We start from the raw sequence: 13,684 nt of genomic DNA on the forward strand, positions 1-13,684 counted from the left end.
AAATGAAAGAGAAGGGTTGAGCTCTGACTTGTTAAGAACATGCGAAATGAAGAAAAACTATTGAGAATTTTAAATATTTGAAGTATAATAAGCTATTTAAGAAATAGTATCACAAACAATGTGTAATAAATCCTGTCTGATGATTAACATAGTCATGATTATCTTCTCATTCAAGAATTTACACAGTGGTGTTATGTGCCAAAGAAACTGTAAAACAGCTGTAGGGGGACGTGAGCAAAGGGACCGTATTATCTCTTTGCCTAAACTTAACTCTTTCTTATTAAAGGAATGGAATTTTTACAGTCACAAAAATTTGTTCAATTTTTGTCATGTCTTTAGTGATTGAGGGTTAGGGATAAGATGGAAAATAAGTTAGAAATGTAAAATGGTCCCTGGCTCTTAGACACGGTGCCTCTGGCATGAATATCTGTGAGTCACAATCATTTAAGATGTGCAAACAAAATTAAAGACTTGTGCCAGATGGGGTACGTTACTTGGGATGCATCGAGCTTGCTTCAGGAAACAGAAAATTTGACTAACACGCTGATGTAACCCATTAGGACATTTGGACATTCATTATTTACCCAACAAAAGATTTACAGATGGATAGTCCTGAGGGAAATGAGGCTGCTCAACAACTTCCTCAAGGACCTAGATTGTCCTGGCTTCCTAGTTTGCTTTTCTTTAGCTTGTCGCTTCTTAATCACATTGGCTCAAACTGGCTAACATGCCCATTCCCAGTTGCAGAGAAGACTGGGAAAGCAGTGTTGTTTAAACAGCAAAGAACTGTGGGAAAACCTCCTATATTTCCAATGGTGGAAGAATGGTTACTCAAACTATTATGTATCCATGGTCTGGACAACTATGCAACTCATTAAGAATAAGTTAGATCCATATGTTATATCATGGAAAAAAACTCAGGAATATATAACGAGTGATATCACATATGCAATCTACATTCATCAAATAATATCACGAAATACTGTAGGGAATATTTTCTATAGCTACATATATACACATGAATAAATGCAATTTTGTAATTATATTTTAAAAGTCTGGAAGGTAAGCAACCAACTGATATCAGGAAGGGGAGTGAATTAACATGGTTAAAAAACAAGCTGGAAGAAACCTTAAAGATTATTTGATCCTGTCTTTTCCCAAATGAATTTCGGTAGTCATGAACATCACAGGAAATAAATTGGAAGCACATAGTGGGAAAGCTATTGCCTTTTTAATGATCTTTTAATCCTCTGCTCAAGTGAAAATGATATTCTCATCCTAGTGCCCATGCGACCATTCTAATACGTATTGATTTCTCTTTTTTACAAAGAGCAAACCTGCGGCTCGAAAACAATAGGAACAAAAATCTAGCCAAAGTAAATAACATTATATATCTCATATATACTTAAGGTTACTTTCTACTCTTAGCAAGTAATACATTTTTCCATCAACTGTAGTGCTATAATATTTGCTTTTAAAATTGATTTACTTAAGTAAAATAGTCGATTAAAAATATTTAAAGGTATATATGCACATATATATTTCTACACAAAATTACAAGGGATATATGTTTGCAAAGAATACTTACACATATATTTATTATGTATCTGCATGTCAGTATAAAGAAAAATGCTATTAAATAATAGTGCTGCAAGTAGTGCATAAATATTGCAAAAATCTTGAGGGGAAATGCAAATAACTGAAATAACAGAAAGATTAATTTAATTAGCTTTTTATGGTATAAATAAAGAAAATTAAATTCTTATTTTCATATGCTTTTTACAATTTAATTAAATAATTTAATCTCAATGTTGTGATGTAACACATCTGCTTTTAGATTAGTGGTATATATTATTCACATACATTAGTAGCTATAGTCTTACATCACTAAATTAAAAAATCCTATAATTTTAAAAAATTTTAAAGGATTTGGCATAGAAAGTTTGTTCACACTATGAAATCATTAGCAGGGAAAGCTGACTCTAGGTGGCAAATTTCCAGTTAAGGATCAAGATGAACATACTTCATTACACAATGTGTTGGCCGTTACACAAAATAAGAATTACATAATCCATATTATTAAAGACAATGGGTGAAATTCACTGCGTTAAGATGTGTCTTTGTGCTAATACTTAACATCTGTTTGCCAGGGTGGTCCGGGACTCAGAGGACCAAAGGGCCAACAAGGTGAACAAGGTCCAAAGGTAATGTTGTCTCTTTCTCTTTGCTTCTCTCATTTTCTCTTTCTCTCTACCCTCCATAACTAGACAATGTAATTTTGGAGTTGAGTACTATTTGCCTTTTGCAATCTGAATGCCCTTACATTTTGATGAAATTTGTGTCTAAGTCTTTCCCCTTATTCTTAAAGACTTATGTTTTATTCATGAAAAAGAATATTTAATAACCGAGCAAAAAGAAAGGTTTCTGGGTCAAGAATAGAGTGCCAATGTTCTGAGTGGTTTAGTCTCCAAGGTCATTCTCTCTCTTGTACATTCTTTTCTTCCTTTATCTAAAAGAACAACATATTTTGGGGAGAACACTGAATTCCGGGTAATTTCTCAGGTTGTAGATTCCTCCCTTCTTTCCACTATGTGTAATAAAATACACAGCTCTATTTTCCATGCTCACTGTCCAAGGCCACCAGGTGTGGTGGTTCAGGTTGTCCAAAGTCACCAACCAAGAAGACCAAGCTGTGCCAAGTCACATCAAGGCATATATTTTCCTACTTTGCACCAGGCACCTAAAGGCTGGCAAAAGCCCAGCCACTAACTGAGTTCAGGCTTCACTGTCTTCTCTCTGGCTTTCGGCAAATCTTACTGGCTCCAGTGGCTTGATTTTTTTTTTTTTTTTAATTGATTCTTTACATCTGCCCCAGATTCATTCCTTTGAAGTAGGGCTACCCGTTCATGGCCTGTTAGGAACTGGGCCACACAGCAGGAGGTGAGTGATGGGCTGGCGATCAAGCGAAGCTTCATCTGTGTTCACAGCCGCTCCCCAGCACCGGCATCACAGCTTCAGCTCCATCTCAGATCATTGGGCATTAGATTCTCACAGCAGCACTGGTCCATGGTGCCAGGAAGGTTGGGGACCGCAGCTTTACAGTTATACTGGGTCATATCATACTCTTAACAACTGCAATCATATGCTTTTTGCCTTGAGAATACAGTGTACCCTCCCTGGCTTGGGATTCACAGCTGTTCACGATTTGACTCCTTGCCTCGTTTTCACTATGTTCCCCCACGTGATCTCTCTATCCATCTTGCTTGACTTACTGCCTTGGTGTGGTCAGTTATTAAACTTACAGAGTATTTAGTCTTGGAGAAGAGAACATTGCGAAGTTTTTTACTATAAAATTGGAAACAAGCAAAGCGAGATAGAAGAGAATGTGGGGGAAAATGAAATAAATGAAAGAAGGCTGAAGATAATCAGGTATTTGCCAACTCAAGACTCGGAACAGAAGATATCTCCTTTATTGTTTTGTTTTGTTTTGTTTATTTTCTGAGATTGTGGCACAGACTTGGCGTATCTTACTTGGCTTCATCTTTTATGTGCAACAAGGAAGGCCAGAGGTTTGAAAGCTTCTTTGATGGTTATACACTGCATTTTCCTTGGTTTGACTCAAGGACAGTGCCACTGAGCTCATATAGACTCTGGTTCCTTCCTCCCAACACCTCTAATACCGTGACCCTATTGTTTTTCTAATATTCGCACTGGATGATGGTTCTCATTACGAAGGTATATTGGGAGTTCGTAGATGTTTGATGATTTCAAGATTTACCCTTCTCCTCCAATAAGCCATTCCAACAGGACGACTACTGATGTGGTTGTTTTTATATGATGATTTTAATGAATCACAAGGGCAAGTATGTAGTGGTTTTAGGAAAAAGTCTTGTTCACCAATGTAGACAGTAAAGGAATGGATAAACTATACTTTCCGAATGGAAAGCTCCGGTATGTATTATTTTTTCATTTTGTGGCTTTGTATTTAAGTTGCCACAAATAGATAATAAAAATTAAGGAGCTCAAAGCAGTCCTGTCTCTGATCTCTCCCAATCATTTTTGTGTCATACTTTACAAAATAAAATGGGACCACTTACTTTCCGCCCTTCTATTCCATTCTTAATTCCTCAATAATATATAAAAGGTCAACTTTTATACACATTAAATAATATTTGTAATCACCTCCATATCTTCTCCATCATATTTTAAAATATTTACTTACCTCTCTCTCTCCCCTCCTCTTACATGTTTCTTATAAGAATAGTTTTCACTCAGTGCTTCTACATCTTCGCCTTTTTTTTTTTTGCTGCATGAATATTCATAGCACTTTTATTCACAATTTCAGAAAAAAACTAGAGACAATTCAAACGTCCATCAAAAGATAAATGGACAATTTTCTGTATATCCATGCCATGGAATACCACTCAGCAATCAGAAGGAACATACTACCGAAACATGCTACCACATGGATGAACCTCGAAAACACTGCCATGTGAAAGAAGCAAAAAAATACAGTGCATAGTGTAAAGTTCTATTTATATGCGTTCTTATCACACAGACGATTTTGGTTCCTCTAAGAATCCTGTAAAATTGCTCTTATTAAAGTCACCAGTGGCCTCCATGTTACTGAATCCATGGATGTGGTTCAATTTTTATCCTACTCGAGCTCTCTGCAGCATTTCACGTGACTATCATGTGTCTATTTGAAATTTTCTCCTTTTTTGACCTTTCCTGAGCCACTCTACCGCTCTATTTATTGTCTTCCTAATACTTAGGCTTTTGCATTCTTTCCCATGCTTCTCTTCCTCTCCTTTCTACCTGATTGTCATCTCATTTCTATCCATTTCCTCTTTCACTCCATCTACAGTCTTCTTTAATAACCTCACCCACAAACACATCTTCAACTGCTCCAAAATCCATCCCAGGTCAGGCCTCTGTTGACCCCCAAACAACTGGGCATTTTCACATGTTTATCCCCAAACACTTAAAACTTACTAGATCTCAAACTACACTCATTATTTACCCCCACTTCACACCATTTTGCTTTTTCTTCTGTATTGTTTACCCAGAGTAATGGATTCATCAGTCTCACATTTAAGATGATAGATAACCCAGGTACTGGAAGCCTTAATTTATAAAATAGGTTTTGTTAGAGTCAGAAGAGAGAAGGGGCCAGAGACTAGGTTGAGGATAAATAGGATCTGGATCTAAGATTACAGAAATGTGTCGTTTTAGCCAAACCACAACCAGTTCCAGATTACAGAAGTAAGAGTTGCTAAAGTAAAAGGAATGTCTGATCCTGAGAAGAAAGGAAATTAAATAATGTTGAGGCTAGGGTGGGTCATTCAGTGGACACTGAAGAGGCATAGGGTGATGGCAGGATCCCGATGAGGAAGAAAACATAGGCTAGGTGCAAAGTCTTCATTAAATGCAGAGGAATGCCCCCGAGGTAGGTAGTGGACAATTGTGCAGGTGGTCTCAAAGCGTTTATATCTTTTAGATTTGTTATGGAGTGTGGGAGGTCTAGGAACTCACATAATTGGCATAGCGTTCTCATTTATGGAAGCCAAATATATAAAGTTGCTGCAACCCCTGTGTGTTTACTCTTTTGGTTTACTGATGGCATTTGCCCGGGAGGAGAATCATCTGAGGTTTGGTGTTTTGTTATCCCGTGGGTGTTTCACATCTTAAGGAAAATTATTGAAGGAAATACACTGTATGTGCCCTGAGCGAAATATCTTCTGGGTACCAGAGTATCTAACTTACTCTCTGGGGTGACTTTCTTCTCTTGCCTTCCAGGGACCAGATGGCCCTCGGGGTGAAACAGGCCCTCCAGGACCTCAAGGCCCCCCTGGGCCTCAAGGACCAAGTGGTCTCTCCATTCAAGGGATGCCTGTGAGTTTGTGTAAAGATTCAGATGGGTTTTATTGTTGTCACTTCTCCACGAGGTACAGAGAGGGAACTTTTGCCTTCTCTACCTTAATGATGAGTCTCGGCCACTGTCAACCTCTACAGATAAGAACTGAGAAATAAAAGTAAAGATTGAGAATTCATTCATTACCCAATTTTTTTGTTTGATGATGAGGTCTTTTATAAACACAGACAGACCTAGGGAATAAGTATATCCATAAGCAATTTGTCTTTAGAAGAAAAACAGGGCTTTACCTGTATTATGCTTTTTCTTGTTTGATTTAATGGATATGATAAAATATAAAGAGTAACAAATGTTATACAAATTTTAGTTATTCATCATGTATTTGTAGTGATTGTGGATATAGAGTCATAAAAACCTCTTATTTATAATTATCTCAAAGAGCGTTAGAGAGCAATGCACTTAGGATGAGTTTTAGATTATAAATAGTGTACTTTTTACAACCTCATTTCTTTGTAAAGGCTGTCCGTACCATTGAAAACAAATTTAATTCCACTCAGTGATTTTCATTAATCTTACCATAGAGGCCTAGATTTATACAATAAAACCAAACTCAGTAATTAAGATTTGAAGGAAGCAGATCCTTTTAAGCCATTTTTACCAATCTTTCTATGCATATGATATGTCTCCCTAAGAAGTTCTCTTTTCCAGAGTTATTTTCACATTTTGGAAAGCAGTAACATACCAGTTTGTACAATTACTACTAATAATAGACATTTATTGAGGTCTTGCTACCTTCCAGTTTCTGTGTTTGCTTTTCCATTCTTATAAATTTCTAGCCAAAGCAAAACAAAATCTATATGGATAATGGTTTTAAAAATCTAAACTATAAATAATATTGAAATGTTACATTATGGGCTTAGCCATATTGGAGTGTACATTCTGTGTTTAAACTATTCTGATATGTAAACGTTCAGCTCTATAGGAATGCTTGCGTAAGTGGTATGGTATACGTGAGAAGTGAAATGTTGTATTCGGATGTTAGTATGACAGTAATTTAATGTTGAAAACGTTAGAACAGTTCATGGGAAAAAAGAAAAGGCTAAGAATTGACCTATGTGCACTTAACCCCACGTACTTTTATATATTCAGGGAATGCCAGGTGACAAAGGAGAGAAAGGAGAGACTGGCCTTCCTGGCCCACAGGTATTATTTCTATTTTTTTAGTCTATTGCCCTCAGCTCTAGAGCCTTACCAAGGCGGAAAATAAGACAGTAGCTTCTGAAGTCAGATGGCATCTTGGCAGTCAGGGGTTCCTATATTAAAGATGGTCTTTAATATACCAGACGGAGGGGCTCAGGGGGCGCCCTGGTAGAAGACATTCCTTTCCTGCAAGTAACTTCTGGGTTCTGAATTCTCAGTCACGAAGGCGTCACCTTTATGCCGTTAGGTTTGTTGGGAGGCCTTGATTTATTTAAGGAACTGGGTGAGAGGGTAACTAACTCATCTCCATGAGGCTGATTCTTTTCTTGTCCTTGCTCTGCCCTAGGGTATCCCAGGAGGCATTGGTTCACCAGGACGTGATGGCTCGCCAGGCCAGAGGGTAAGGACTTGCCCAAGGTTGGGTGGCAGCACAGTAGATTCCTCATCAAGTTGCTCTTTGCTTATGGCAGTTCTCTATGCAAGGAAGTCAAACCAGGTGTTTCACGTTTTTCTTCTTTTTCCTTCTATGTACATTCTATCTATCTCGACTTGATTTCCCTTTCCTGACATCTTCTACGTCCATTACTTTGATCAAAACCTAGAAATCTTCATCAAATCTCAAAGTAGCAACACCTCTTTCTGAATGTTCTCCAGGCACAACCCTAAGAGGAATCTAGACTCATATGAATCAAAATTCAAGTATTATGACAATCTGCAGTCGTCTCCATCTAATGTATGTAGATTATTTTTTTAACCTGTTCAAGTGAACAGTGGTGGAATAAATTATAAGTATGTTTAGGACAGGGATGAAGTAACACCCAGTGTTTGTTTAAGCAACGTCTTCACTAAGCCGGGTTTGAGGTTCTTGTCCTTAAAGAGTTGTTACATTATTGAGAGGAGATACAACCAAATAAGGAGCTCTACTGCATGCTATGATGGGCGCATTCACAGAGCTCCATGGGAGCATTAAGGATAGAGAACTAAGCCAGACGTGGAGCACCGGGGACAGGTTCTCAAAGAAGGCTGGGTCTCAACTGAGAGAGAGAAGTTAGCCAGGTGCCTGAGGACAGAGAAGCTACTGCAAGCAGAGAGAAGGGCAGACACAGCGGGTAGGAGGCGAAGACCAGGTGGGGCGTCTCTAATATTGCACGCAGTTCAGTGTGGCTGGAGGTTAAAGGGTAGTCTGTGTGTGTATGTGTGCACGTGCACACACGCATGTGCACATTCACCTGGCTGTGGGGAAACCCTCAAAGGATAACTCTGGAGAGGGAAACACAAATTCACTTAAGTTGTCTATTTCTTTCAGACTAAGGATTTTGAGTTTTAACAGGAAGTCATTAAATTTTTAGCAAGGGAGAGAGAGGCTGGTCTTCCCTAAATTGTCACTGATTTAGACACGTGGGCAGCTCCATAGATTCTCTCAAGACTGAATTATATAGAGTGGCAGCCACTTAGATCCAATCCATGAAGGACAACACATTTGGCTTCCAGTGATATCTTTGGTATAGCTTACCCACTAGGTTAAAAAAATGACTCATTTCTCTGCTCAAACAAGACCTACCTTTTGGCTCAGGGTAGTTATATCATTCAAGAATAAGAAGATTGTTTTTCCTATAGAAACATAGGTGTGGGACCTTAAATTTTTTCCATGTTTTATTTTTACACCAAGCTTTCATTTGCTTAAAAATCTCAGTTTAGTCTCTGCCCATCAAATTGAATTAGTCTACAAAGCATGGCTGGGTGAATGTATCTAAGGAGGCATTCTCTCAAAGTTAGATTTATGTAGGTTTCTTGTACATTTGGAAAGAGTATCTAGAAGTATTTATATGTTTTGGCAAAGGGTTTAGGCTAAGATCCCGTGTGGTTACACACCTAGATTCTTTCGTGATTCTTAAAGTCCTGAAAATGGCAATTCTACTGATTTGGTTCAGTGAATTTACTTGATTTATCTATGCATGGAGTCTAGTGTTGGCAAAGAACTCCTAATTCAAACATATTAGATTTGTGTTGAGATTGTTTGGTTTTGGAATTCTTTTTTTTTTTTTTTTAACTGCTATACCAACACAGACTTTTAATAAATATTTTGCTATTCTTCCAAACACGTTTTCTTTTATAAGATGAAAATTCTTAGGGCTTTATTAAAAATGATAAGATAACTGTACATGGATTTTATTTTCTTCTCTCCCTCAATTTGGAGGTAAAATATTTAGGGTGTGTCCAATGTTGAAAAATTCTTGGTTGGGAATGAACTTGCCTTTTAAAAACTTGTTTCAAGAGGATACTCATTCTCTCTAAGGCCATATTAAAAAAAAGATTGTGGGAGTCCTGTGACGATTGTTTTAGAAAAGATATTTGCAAGCAATACTATTTTTTCGTACAACTCTAGGGGGTGCTACTCACACATCATAAAATATAAGGGTGCCCCCCACCCTGGAACTGTGTAATGTGGTTGCCCGCTTGACGGAAGGATAGTGTATACATGTTTTTATATCTTAGTATCTTATTTAATAAAAAATTGAGCACCTACTATATGCCATGTAGTAAGCAAAGCCAGGAGAGATGTGTCCATTACTTCCCCAGCGGGGAAGGATCTAGAAGAGCAGAGACCTTCAGTATCTAAAGGAGGTAATTTGTAGACCTGGAGGAGACGGAAAGATGGGGTGGTGTTAAGGGCTTGACTCTTCTCCTGGATCAGGGGAACAAATGGGTCTTCCTCAGAGACAGTCGAAAGGTGGGTGCAAACAGTTATTAGGTGGCTCTGATCTGTTTAGTCAAATTATCTGAGGACTTACAGGAAGTAAAAGATTTAAAACAATTAGACAGTTACTCAACAGGATTGTAAAGGAAGAGGTCCAGGACCCATCAATGTGGTGGTGGGGGGGCGGGTCTAGGACCTGGAGCATCTTCACCAAAGCCCAGATTCCCCTGAGGCAGGGGTGTCCAGGTCCCTGGGGTTATGCAGCGGGAAAGATGGTCGCTGAAAGAGGATTAAGGACAAACGGTTACTATTACTCCTGCTCCATCTCCGTCATCCTGTTAGGCAAATCCGTAATCGGAGGATAATGGTAATAATGATGATAATAACTGGGCATAGAACAGACTGAGAGCAAACACCACGGGTGAGGAGACTTAGCACTGAAACGCTCGAGAAGCCACTGCCCAGTTCAGCCTGAATGTCCCGGAAATCAGGAAGCCCGGATATTTTGTCTTTTATTCACTCTAAGCACTTCGATGACTTACAGTTTCTGTGCTTTCATTTCCCCTGACTCCAAGTGGGTAAAGCCTATTGTGGGCACAGAAGGAGGAACCGGGAATAAACCTGTGTGGGGATGACCAGTCAGCGCGGCTAGCTCCTCGGAGCGTCTCGGGGCGAGTGACTGAGCTGGGCTGTAGGACCCGCAGGCTATTCCTCACAGCACGTTCTTTGCCATCTTTGTCTTCTCTTACTAACAGTTCCCAGCTGACCCATAGAATCATAAGATGTAATAAATATTTACTGTTTTAACATAAAAAAGAACTCAGCCGAATGCTAACACCATCACCTTGGCTATTAGCTCAGGGAAAGGTTAGCACTTCTTTCCTGGGGCCAGTGCCAGTGTTACCCCCTCTTAATTTAGTCTGGAAGGAGGGAGAGCTTTGCAAAAAATAAAAAAAGGATATTAAACGTCTCTTCTTTAAATAGGGAACATGTTTTCTAACGTTTCTAGCTTATTCTGGCTTTTCCCAGGGGACTCTGACTCTTAGAAGCAGCTCATATTCCATCCTGGGCCTGAGGCCATAGCAAGTCCAGCAAAAGTTGGACTTCTTCAATGAACACGTCTCAGCCTCTTGCTGGGAAGGCGCGATGCAGGACCACACTTTATAAAGTGCAAGTTCAGATTTCACAGCCGACGGCCTTTACGCACCCAGTTTTCATGCTGAGCCATTTCAACCAACAGCATTCTCAGCTTGTCCTTCTTTTCCACGGTAAATTTTGCCACCTCCCTCTTGCATCGTTCCTCCTCTATTCTTGGTGTCTGTGACTCCAGGGCCCACCCTGTGATCTTTGATCATCTGTCATAAGGTGGATTTCTCAGCCTCCGCGTTGGACATCCTGGTGGTCCTTAGAGTAACTAGGAAGAACAGTCAAGACATGGATGATAAGCGTAACAAGTGAGAGAATTGAAAAAAAAAGAAAGGAAAACAACCTCGTTTCTAGTTCTGAGGCTCACTTACATCCAAGGCCACCAGCTTTCTGTCAAACACTCCAAATAGAAACTTGCAAAAGTATTTTTATTTTTTATTTCTTAGTATAGTTGTATAAAAAGTCAGAGACAAGAAATAAAAATGACGAGGAGATATATATATATGTGTGTGTCTGTATATAATATATCTTATATATTATATATATACATATTTTTATGACACCTGGAAGATAGTAATCCCTCCATGGTATAGAGAGTTATTTGTTTTTAAATTCTAAGTAAATTTAATTTAAATTGCTTCCTTTCCCTTCAGGCTACTGCTCAGAGTATCTCCATGCTATTGCCATAACCACAGCCTTTTTTTTCTGGTCTATAAAAGATGAAATTCTGTTTTAAAAAAAAAATCCTACATATGAATTCTACAGAACTGGTGAAGTTATGAGAAGCAGGATGACCCAGTGGTGAAGATCCTAGACTAGACCCTTAGCTAGACCTGAGTTTGAACTCTAACCATGTGACACTGAGCCAGTTCCTTAATATTTCCAACCCTTACTTTCCTCATCTGTGAAGTGGAAAAAATAATATTTGACTCCGTGGAGTCGTTTTGGGAATTTACTCGTATAAAGAATTTCTATATAAAAATTCAGTATTAGCTGCTATTAGTACTCACTCTTTTCAATGTAAACCTAATGAGTCAGGACAGTGTGATGTATTATATTGCCTATACTTGACATATTAAAATGCCTTAGAAGATTTTAAAGAACTATAAAAAAAGTCTAAAGGAAAAGCAAGTAGTTTATTGTTGGTGTTTAATTTTCTAGGACTCCATATCGAATAGACAGTTGGAATAGGCTTCCTTTTTATGTGGGTTTGGTGTATACAAAGGCCATATTTGTGATGAATGTCCCTTTTCATCAAAGTGAGTTGGATTTAAAAATGTATTTGAGAAATTGAACTTGAGTCAACTATCTGGGTTTAATTCTTATCATAAATATTAAACAGTAACGAGAGAGTCATCTAAAGACTATTTTATTAAATACTAAGATTCATGATAATTACCCCCTCGAGTATCTTCTTCCTTCAGAAGAGGAAATGTAACACACCATCTCAAAACTAGTGGAGAGAATTTGACTTTCTTCTTCGTGGGTGTAGACAGAGTTTTATAAAACCGCTGGAGAACATTCTCGCAGTCAGCCATGGCGACGATGGTCTCTGCAATCGGGACTTGCCAGGTTGCTCGAATAAAAATAGCAGCCACCACAAGAATGCATTACTGACAACAGGCATGTGCTTCGCAAATGTTATGTTCTCTAATCCTGGGAGTAACCTCAGACTCTGGGCCCTGCTACCACACTGTATAGACGAAGCATTGGGAGCTCAGACAGCGGGCGTCTTGAGCGACGCCACGTGTCGGTCAGGCTGCAGCTGGGGCTGCGCGCCACGTCCTTGGCTCCCACGCTGTGCGCTTTGTTCCCACAAAACTGCATTAACAAAGATCGCTGTGGGATTTCGTTAACGTAAAAAAAGTGTTCCACGAAGGTGTTTAATAAACAGGACTCCATCACTGACGACCTCTCGCCTAGCATTTTTGGGCAGTGGGAACCCGGTTCAGGTTACTCTCTTGGTGAAGTAGAAGTTGCTATTTGACACCTAAGAATCTGTTTCTTCGATGACGTTGCACCTTTACTTGGATACTGGCCCATCTGGGCACATCTGCTTCAGGAGCTAGTTTTGTGTTATTACCGGCTGCTCAGATACTAATATTGGGACACAGAGTGCGAATAGGATCTGCCATGCACTCTGGTTCTAACGCTATCCTTCGGGGGCAGGCCAGTGGCTCCACAGCTTAAGTGATCAGGTTGTTGTTTTGTGCTTTGTTTTTTTTCTTTTCTTTTCTCTTCTTTTCTTTTCTCTTCTTTTCTTTTCTTTTCTTTTCTTTTCTTTTCTTTTCTTTTCTTTTTTCTTTTCTTTTCTTTTTTCTTTTTTTTAATATATAGATTCCTGGGCTTTAGCCTCAGAGATTTAGACACGGAAGTTCTTAGGCATGACCTAGGAGTGTGTAGTTCTAAAAAGCTTAATGATTCTGATAATCAGCTAGGTTTTGGAAACGCTTGGTAGTAAATTATTAGGCTTATTATATGTTAATTTCTTAGGTGGAATATTGCTGGTGTTTTTTCTTTTAATTCCCTGAAGTCATTACAGCAGATTACTAAAAATACATATTTATATTTTACATATACATTTAAATCACATATGTAATATATTTACATATATGTGCATATTAAAAATAGCATATCATGTGTATATAATATATAAATATATGTATGTATACAATATATATACATATTTACACACATTCATAAATTTGAGTTTGTGTGTGTGTCATTGAAAATTCCCCAGTGTGATTCAACATGTTATCACACAT

At 38.5% G+C, this 13,684-nt stretch overlaps 1 protein-coding gene across 4 annotated transcripts in view; it reads left to right on the top strand.

Annotated features, from left to right (window-relative positions):
- Positions 1 to 13,684, top strand: part of COL14A1 (collagen type XIV alpha 1 chain) — a 184,600-nt gene that overhangs the window by 133,481 nt on the left and 37,435 nt on the right. For all 4 annotated transcript variants that reach the window (XM_016156518.2, XM_016156509.2, XM_016156528.2 and 1 more), the window contains 4 exons: positions 2,151 to 2,204; positions 5,800 to 5,895; positions 7,025 to 7,078; positions 7,422 to 7,475. In XM_016156518.2, coding sequence (XP_016012004.2) covers positions 2,151 to 2,204; positions 5,800 to 5,895; positions 7,025 to 7,078; positions 7,422 to 7,475 — 258 coding nt within the window. The remainder of the gene's footprint in view (positions 1 to 2,150; positions 2,205 to 5,799; positions 5,896 to 7,024; positions 7,079 to 7,421; positions 7,476 to 13,684) is intronic.

This window comes from Rousettus aegyptiacus, unplaced genomic scaffold, assembly GCF_014176215.1.
Source record: "Rousettus aegyptiacus isolate mRouAeg1 unplaced genomic scaffold, mRouAeg1.p scaffold_m13_p_15, whole genome shotgun sequence".
In the NCBI taxonomy this organism is placed as follows: domain Eukaryota; kingdom Metazoa; phylum Chordata; class Mammalia; order Chiroptera; family Pteropodidae; genus Rousettus; species Rousettus aegyptiacus.